The sequence below is a fragment of the Oxyura jamaicensis genome, chromosome 2 (genome assembly GCF_011077185.1).
Source record: "Oxyura jamaicensis isolate SHBP4307 breed ruddy duck chromosome 2, BPBGC_Ojam_1.0, whole genome shotgun sequence".
Classification (NCBI taxonomy): Eukaryota; Metazoa; Chordata; class Aves; order Anseriformes; family Anatidae; genus Oxyura; species Oxyura jamaicensis.
Window position 1 is genome coordinate 26,791,989 of NC_048894.1, and position 9,242 is coordinate 26,801,230.

At 49.1% G+C, this 9,242-nt stretch overlaps 1 protein-coding gene across 1 annotated transcript; it reads left to right on the forward strand.

Moving 5' to 3' along the window:
• Positions 1-2,566: 2,566 nt before the first annotated feature.
• Positions 2,567-9,006, forward strand: TAC1 (tachykinin precursor 1). The gene is made up of 6 exons (XM_035318961.1): positions 2,567-2,684; positions 3,242-3,379; positions 3,551-3,647; positions 4,099-4,122; positions 5,684-5,737; positions 8,349-9,006. Exons 2-6 carry the CDS (start codon positions 3,257-3,259, stop codon positions 8,396-8,398), a joined length of 348 nt encoding a protein of 115 aa, XP_035174852.1. The 5' UTR covers positions 2,567-2,684; positions 3,242-3,256; the 3' UTR covers positions 8,399-9,006.
• Positions 9,007-9,242: the final 236 nt, after the last annotated feature.

Genomic DNA, 9,242 nt, shown 5'->3' on the forward strand with positions numbered 1-9,242 from the left:
TGTCAGGGGCATTAATTTAATGTCTCTGAAATGTTATATACTCAAACAATTCAGTTTTGCATTCTGCCCCAAATCTTACACGGCTACATTTAATTTGCTGTTTTCACAGAGCACATTAGCTGTTTGTTGATGGAACAAGAATCACCCGGTAATAGCATAGCAGCGATTGTCTTTTATCATTAAACTGTTGGACTTTTTACTGGAAACCAAAGCATCATCATAAAATTCAAATAAACATTTCACAAGGATCATCACACAGGATGTATCATATTAAACCCATCTGAAAAGCAGTTCTCTGAGGTGTGTTTCATAGGCAATTGCTTCCCAAATAGTTTTCCATTAGTGTCGAGATTGAAGCCACAACAAGCGCCTCTAATCTGCTTTCTACGCTCGATTAGAGAGATGACTGGATAATAACTCCAATAGCACCTTTTTTTCTGCCACTTCTATGGGAAATGTTGACCACTGTTTGGTTTACCAAGGGTCTAATGATCTCTTGATTCATGAATAAAATTCTTTGTGCTAGCTGATACAATTCACACAGTCTAAGCCTACCAGAAGGGTAGGATCTATGCACGGGGCACATACAGGGTGGACATTCAACACAGGCAACTTGTACCTGCACACTCTCACACAATAATTCACAATGTAGCTCACTAATACTATGCAAAGACTTCTGCTTTTGTGCCTGAGGCAGAGGAAGATTTTGGCAAAAGTGAGGACATTTTGCTCTGCCCTGATGCAGCCAGTGGGCAGGGACCAGGCAGCACAAGGGCAGGAGCTGTAACTGCTTCCAGGTCGAGATGTGGCTCTTCCTCCCTTAACTGAGCCTTCTACCTTACCTTCACATGACAAATCAACTCAGAAATCCTCCCTGGGAATCAGTTTTGCTAATTAGCCATGAAAACTGCTCTCTTCCTGACAAGTCCATAAGTGTAATGTCCGGGTATTGCAGGTCAAAGAAAGATTAAGCCGTCGATTTGTTTCAGAAACTGAGAAAGAGAAAAGTAAGCTTGACCTATTACTCATTTTTTCACTCCCACCCAAACTATTAGCTAAGTCTGAGATAACGTGCTTAAATTCATTAAAGTTTCTAAGGAATGGAGAGGACCAAAATACACGCCTTTTCATTTTCCATCTCTTGCACTCTCTTAAGAAAGAGAATCCCTGTAATTCCACAGGTCAGGCTATGATTACATCCATTTTGATAGGGCTCTGAATTACAGAAGAGAGAAGACTTTTCAGTTCAAACCTATCATACTTATCACAGCTTAGACTCCTCGGTGACAGAACTGACTTCAGAGGAAGCTCTCAGTGTTTCTGTAAAACACGAGTTTCATCGACACTCCTAGGATTGCCCTGCCTGGAGCCGTAACTCTGACCTCTCAGTCTGTTGTTACAGTGAACAGAAGCAGCACGATGAAAGAAGACAAAAAACAGTTTTCCTTAGGGGCTCTTCAAAGTTCACATATCAAAGGGAACACTGCAAAGCTGCAGCACGAATATCTGATGGCTCGGGTTCCCCAGAGCTGCTAACGGTGCCATTTTTGTCAGCTCGCTGCTAGGCAGGACTAGGAGCACACACAGCACCCACGGTAGAGGTGTCAGCAGAGGCACCCCAGCAGTGCTGGGATCTGTGCCATCTCCAGGCGGGTGTCCCCAGACCACCCTCTTCCTCAGCCACCGCCTCTGACAGCCCCTGTTGGCCACGGAGGGACCCTCAGGATCCCAGGCTGCATCCTTCCTCCTTTACCTGCTGAGTCCTGCAGGGAGCTGGGAAGATGCTTAGCCCCTGGCTGTGCTTTGGGGGATAATCTGGGGGCTGGGGAGCATTTCTGTTTGCCAGGAAGGCCTGGAATTAGCCATGCCTTTATTTAGCAACCACCTTGGTGGGTCCCCCACGGGGACCAGCTACATCCACAGCTGTATCCCAATGCCCTGTCCTCGGAGAGGAGGCTTACAGCTGTCAGCAAGGCACCTAAGTGTCCCAGCGTCCTGGAACAAGCCGAGGGATGGCATGAAGGAGCTGATTCCACCAATCTTGCCTTTCTCAGAACAAACACTGCTAGCTCCTGCCAAACTCTGCACAAAGTGCCTTGCAGAGGCTGCAGCACAGCCCGGGTGCTGGGGGTCACCACGGCTGCCTGTGACGCCTGGTCTGGGGGAAATGGGAACAGCCGTACAATGAAGGGGAGCAGGAGGAGCTGTCCGAGCCCCTAGGGAAACGCAAAGCTGCTCTATGGGATGGGCAAAGGTAGGGACTTTGTTCCGGAGGAGCTCGGTTCCCCCTTTGCCCCTTGAGACCTGCGCTCAGGGATGCCTCAGGGGGTGGCACGGGGGTCTCCAGACCTGGCGGAGCTCGCGGGGGGGTTCCCGCATCCCCATGCCTACAGCCCCCCTTGCCCGCACCCTATAGCCGCACCCTATAGCCGGGGTCCCGGCAGCGGCAATGGGGTTTGGCGTGGGGGGGACGAGGGGAGCCGGAGCGGCCCCTCAGAGAGCTGGGGGCGGGGGCTGCTCGCCGGGGCGGGGGCTGTCACGGGGCTGGGACGATAAAAGCGGGGGTAATTGCATTTAGGCAAATGAGGCTGCCTCGGCCCTCCCCGTCCCCGGGTCTATAAAGCGGGGAGCGGCGCCCGCCGACGGCCAATGCGCACGGAGCGCCCGCCCTGCCGCTGCCACCGGTGCGTGAGCCTCGGGAGCCCGTCTGTCCGTCCGTCCGTCCGTCCGTGTGCGCCTGGACGCGTGGGGCTGCGGGGCCGTGCTGGGAGGGTGTGTGCGTGCGGTGTGTGCGTGCGGTGTGTGCGTGCGGTGTGTGCCGGGGTGCGTGCCGGGATGCGTGCTTCCACGCGTGTGTGGGCTCCGTGCGCGTCCCCTCTGCGTGCGGGAGGTGGCTGCGTGTGTCCGTGTGTCCCCCGCCGTCTGTCCGGCCGCACCCCGGGGTGCCAAGGGGGCGTGGGTGCTGCCCCGCGTGCGTCTGCTCACGCGCGCGTGGGTGCTGTGTGGGGTTATTTTTTGGGGTGGGGAGGCTGTCGGTAGGTGTGCATGTGCCCAGTCCGACGTGCGGGCTGCCCGCACACACGGCTCTGTGCCTGCCTTGGCCCTGTGCCCCCCGAGGGACAGGCGGCCGTCGGGGGGTGCGTTGGGGTGTAGGGCTGTATGTGTGAGGGGTGTTGGGGTGTAGGGCTGTACATGCAAGGTGCCCCCCGGTGCTCCGGGGCCTCACCTTCTGTCCCCCCAGGACGTCAAGGCAGCGATGAGACTCCCGCTGGCTTTCGCTGTGCTCCTCCTGGCCTCGGCGCGGGCGCTGGCCGATGAGATGGGAGCCCCTGACGACCTCAGCTACTGGGCAGACTGGGCCGATGGCGAGCAGGTGAAGGTGAGCCCCGACGGGATGTACAGCCACCCCGGGGGGTGCTACGCCGGCTCTGCGTGGGGTTGTGTGTGTGTGTGTGTGTGTGCGCACGCTGGAGGGCTCAGTGCCGGTGCCACCCCTCGGGGGCTGTGGATCTGAGGTCCCCACTGATGGCCACCTGCTGTCACCCCGCAGGAGGAGCTGCCGCTGCCCCTGGAGCACTTCTTGCAGAGGATGGCACGGAGACCCCGGCCCCAGCAGTTCTTCGGCCTCATGGGCAAGCGGGATGCCGGTGAGTGGGGTGGGGGCATCACGGTGTGCCTTGCACCGTGCCTCCCTAACCCCTTACATCTCCCTCCAAAGATTTCATTTCATTTGCTTGCATGTTTTCAAGTGCCATATAAGACAAACTCCCCATGCCCAGCAGCGTGGCGAGTCTTGGTCCCTCGTGGCATAGCCCCGGTGCCATGCGTGTGTACGGTCCGTGCTGTGTGTCGGCTGCGTGAAGTGGGAACTGGTCAACGCCACTCGGGGCCAGCAGATCTAACTTGTGCCAGCTTATCTGAAACAAGGTTTTGTAGCCTATTCAAAGGGAAACGTGGTTGTAAACATCACCTTAATTTTCCCTATAGGGTGGTTTCTGGACTTGATGCTTCAAAGTGTTGCAGTAGCATCATATGTGTATGGCTATCCCTTTTATAACTTTATTTTTTTTTTCCTCTTTTCTCTCCTCCTCCAACCAGGATACGGCCAGATCTCTCACAAAAGTAAGTTAAAATACAATTTTTTTAAGTAATTATAAGATATTCAGATACAGAATAGTGTATGTCAGGGAATTAGGGAGGAGGTAGCTGAGTTTAGCTGAGGAATGGCAGCTGAGAGGTGGAGAACTGTTCTGCTAAAGGCAGAATACCCCACAATCAAGTCTTAAACCTCACCTAGTCTGAGCTGCCACAAGCTTAGAGATTTCAAGGCACATTAATGTGTGGATGCTGCAGTTCTCTTTTATTTCTCTGGGGGCTTTCTGAAGCCTTTCTCGTAGGCAAGGCAGGCTTACTGCCAGACTTGGAGAGGAACAATTAAGACAGCAAAATCTGGAAGATTACAATAGCAAGCTCCTGAGTCCCTGCGAATGATTCCTGGGGCGAGCCCAGAGCTGTGAGATGCCGGGTGGGTGCTGCCCGCGCTGTCCGGGCGTGAATCAGCCCCCGCTCACAGCACAGCCTGGCTGACCATGTTGTGCCCTACAAACACACCTCGCACCGTTAATAAGCGTGCCTTGCTTTGTTTCTGTGCAATACCACGCAGGAGATGGTGTCAGCAGTGCAGTGCTACCCGGTTGTGCACGGCGGCAATTTACTCTCTGAATACACGTGAAGATGCTTAGGCAGGGTCTGGAAGACTTAACAAGGGAAAAATATCTTTTTCTATTTTGGGAGACCTCCTCTGTCCATAGAGGTCAATAACTGTCCCAGTGCTCTGTTAGTTAGCTTTTATCACTGGGATTATTTATTGGAAGACCAATTAAAGAGTCCGATACAAAGCTCACGCCAAACAGCCTGCTGACTAAAGTAAAAAATTATAGCCTTCTGAAACTGCTTCAGCATTAATACTTGTGATGTCTGAAGATCATTCGTCTTGGCTTGGAGATAAATCAGCCAAGCAAAATTATTTACAAAGAGAGATTTCTAAGTTTGCCTCAGAAGTCAGTTTAGAGAAAGGAGAATGGCTCCTTCTCAGTCCTTACCTGAAACTTCAGCCATCACTACATCCGATACATGCTGTAGGCCAGAAGTTGGACTAATTTATCCTCTATGCATCCAGTGCCTCGAGGAGTACTAATGGGACAGGAAGGTAATATCAGAACTCATAAATATTCCAGAAATAGAGCCAGACTGTCTAGCTCAGACATGTGCAGACACTGAGCCCCATTGCCTTCATCTCCAGTGAGGGCTCTGCCTTGTCTGTGGGGAAGATTTTCTTCCACATTACAGGAAAAAACCACCAGTAGGTAGAATAGATGCATCCCAGAGATGCAAGCTATGCCAAGATACTGCTTTCTTAAGAGTCTGTCCAAATTAATCAAAATTGTACTGGGGGAGGAATAAGAATCAGTTATTGGCCATTGTTTTTCTGTGGTACTTAAAAAAAAAAAAAAAAAAAGTCCATCCAAGTCACTATTCATTCTCCATGTTATGAGAGTGGTGTGAAAAATTAGTGTGTGTGAAGAACAATCTAGGAGCCAGTGTTTGCCTTGGGAGAGCACATTTTCTTAAAATCCTGCCTATTTAAAATGTATTAAAACAGCCCCAAATATATATTTTTCAGGGCATAAAACAGACTCCTTTGTTGGACTTATGGGCAAAAGATCTTTAAATTCTGGTACGTATATGACTAAATCTGGTACTCTACTATACAGCTGCTTAACTGTTGCCTCTTTGTTCCCCCCCACTGGATGGCAGAAGCAGTCCTTATCAGAGACACAGAGTTCTCTGGGAAGGGTCGGGGGTTTTATTTCTGAACCAAAATATGTCGGAGTGCCCTTCACTCCAGCACTTGGGGTGGCCAGGCACTGCCACGGTGCACGTGAGGTCAGGTGAAGGTCCCGAGGCACTTGCCCCCTCTCCCCCTGTCCTGGCCAGCAGCGTGTGCTTCTTGTCCCCAAGGTGCTATGGCAGAAAAAATGAAATGTTATCGATGCACCAGGAAAAAATCCGGAGGATGAAAATATAAACCTCATTTAAACTTGTAATTGAAATACTGATCTCTCCAGATGAAGGGATACTCTCATCATCTCTGCAGATCGCTATTCCTCATAAACTTGGAGCAGGAGGTAAAAGAGCAGAGACCAGCCATTAACACCATCTCAGTCAGCAGGTCAAGCTGCTAAACATTCCCAGCCTCTTCCAGCTTTATATTTTACCTAAAAATAGCAAAAAGTATTTTAAGCTTTGAATGGATACAGTGAACTTCTACTGTTTTCCCATGGCAGCCATATAGGGCAGAGTCCTCCTCCCTCTTGCACGATCCTTGAGGGTAATTCTAGGCTGCCAGGAGCTCCAGCTTCCCTATGCTATAGGGTTGCAGTGAGGAAATCCCTCACTGTGAACCATAAAGTGTCAGTTAATTCCCTACAACAGGAATTAAAAAAAAAAAAAAAAAAAAAAAAAAAGGAAAAGAAAAAACCTAATGCCTATTTCATGTCTCTGAAATAGTTCTTGCTGTTTTTGTTAAATGGATGATAAAAGTTAAATTACTAGCTGACACCTTTATATTACTTGGATACATGCTGTGATCTATATTCTGCAATTATGGTTGTCAGTAACTTTTATTTTCAATTAAACCCTGTTCAGACTAGTAATATTGCTCTCTGCATCATTTTGCAAATTGCTATGTATCATGAATAATTTTAGTACAATTTTATCTGTGGTGGCAATAGCTATTAAATGCATAATAACTGTAAATATATCTGCTATCATAAAAGTAAATAGCCTGGAAGTAACAGACCGGGTTTGCTTTCCATTGGGATTACATTTACATGAATATGAGGACATAATATACAGCAAATATTTTTAAAAGGCAAAGATTTGACTGCTCCAATTTCAAAATTGCTGGTATAGTTAGGATACTGTTGTGTGGTATGTAAGTATTTATCTGTAACAAAGGGGAATAATGAAGTTTTACCCTGTTAGACTATGTAATACTGCCTGAGAGGTAAAAACAGAATTCACTGCTTTCTTCCCTGATTCCCTGCGAGGAAAATGGTAGGAAACTTCTTGTCATCCTCTCAAGGAGAAGAAAGGTCCCAAGGGCTGATCAGGAATAGGTGCGAGGGTAGCTGTCACTTCTAGCTAACCTTCCCCACTGTGATGTTTAAGTGGACAGGATTTAGACCTTTATGTGGCACCATGCTGTGGTTTTCTTCTGGTGCAGAAGCAATGCAGATGTTGGCAATGTGCAGGTGTTGTACTATCCCAGCAAAGGCTGGTGTGGCAGCAGGGCACTGTAATGCCAGTGTCCCTGTCCCTGCTCTGGTGATGCTGGCTGCTGCCCAGGCTGCCACTACAGGTAGAAACTAGGGAACAGTTCTGCTTACAGCAAAAATACTGTAATAATCTGTATTGAGAAAGGAAGCTCAATTCATTTTTTTCATTAGCCTGATAAAAATTGAAGCCTTCTGAATTTAAATCCGTCGCTGATCCAAATGCCAGCTCCCTGCAGCACACAGTGCAGAATGTCCCCAGGAGAGACGTGCATTTGCTTGCATGCTCACACTCTGCCAAAGCCAGGATCCCTCGGGTTTGAGGCAAAGGTGACTCCAGTGACCAGCCACGTCCCGTGGAGGTCAGGCTCTGCAGAGCCCCATCTCATGTTAAAAGAGCAAGAAGGAAAGCTGCTAAGCACCAAATTTGTTACTGAAGACTATTTTAGGTGGCAGTTGTAGGGTAGTCCGGGTTTTGCTTAGCTTCTGCTGCAGAGTTTAATAAAAGGTATCGCTGTGTGTATGGGCTGGAGGCAGAGAAGCTTTAAACCCAGCAGAGGGCTGACAGTGTGGGAATGTCAGTGCTGAAAGCCTCTGCTTTGACCCAAGTGCTCATGTCCCGCCTGTTAAATGTAATACTGGGAGGTGAAGGGGCTCTGAGCTAATGGTACTGCGGGCAGCTCCACAGGCAGAAAGCACAGCTCAGACCCTGGGCAACCCAAAGGATCCCACAGTCTAAGGGGAAGAGCAGCCCAAGGAGCTCAGGGCTGTGCCAGGACCCCACACCTCTGCCTGGAAGGTGAGCGAGGGCAGCAGCCTCCAAACGGTGCTTTCCCTGTGCACCCACCCACGGGCCGGCGGGGACCTTGGGGATGGGGAAGAATGTGTCCCCCCGGGGAGCTGCAGCCACCCCATGCTCCAGTGGCTGCAGTCACAGAAGCTTCCTTGTGCCTGCTGGGGTTTACGCGGGGCTGCACGATGTGCTTCATACCGTTTTGTGTTTCTTTGCAGGATCCTCTGAAAGGAGCATAGCACAGAATTATGAGCGGAGGCGTAAATGAGACATTCCCGTGCATTATTTATTAAACTTCATTTGTTCCAATGGCCAATGCAGTGTAATATAAACTAACCACTGTATGGAATAATTATTTATTTAACAATAATCAATGGGATTTTTTTGTTGTTGTTTTGAGTTAGACATTCAATAAAATGATTATTTTTCATATTGTGGCAGCGATACATGTTGTGTAGGTGCGTTGCGGTTCTGGAAGGACAGCTCCTTCGAGACTGGCAACCCTGGTGATGTCTCACAACAAAGCACATCGTTTGATATGACCTGTAAAGTTACGTTCACTAAACAGAGAAAAGATACTTTCGTTCATCAAAAGTGAGTCTATATCAGCTTGACAACCAGTTTAGAACAGAGCTGATGTACAGTCTAGTGCCTCAATTTGTTTTCATGGTTTATAATGTACTGTAATTTCCGTATCAAAAAATATATTTGTATCATTGCAGCATGTTTTATGTTTTGTGACTACGTATCTATATATTTTAAAAAGTGGAGGGAGGGGCAAGGCTTGAATGTGAATCTGAGGTCTTCATTTCATAGTCTGGAATTTTATGATAGTAACATTTTAAATAAAAAACACTCTGGGGATTTTGCAACATACTTCCTCTGGTGATAGTGATGGCGTTATTTCCAGTGTGAGACACGGATCCAAGCAGCAGGGATCCCAGACTAGAAGGACAAATCAGTGTAATGGCTTCCTTTTGCAGAGAGGCTGCGAGCCTCCTCCTGGGGGTTTGGTGGAAGCTATGGGGGAGTTGCTGCTGGAGACAGGAGTTCTTGGGGCTGCTCTGGGTCACACAAGGTGCCATTTGTCCTCGCCCCTATGGGATCCAAGA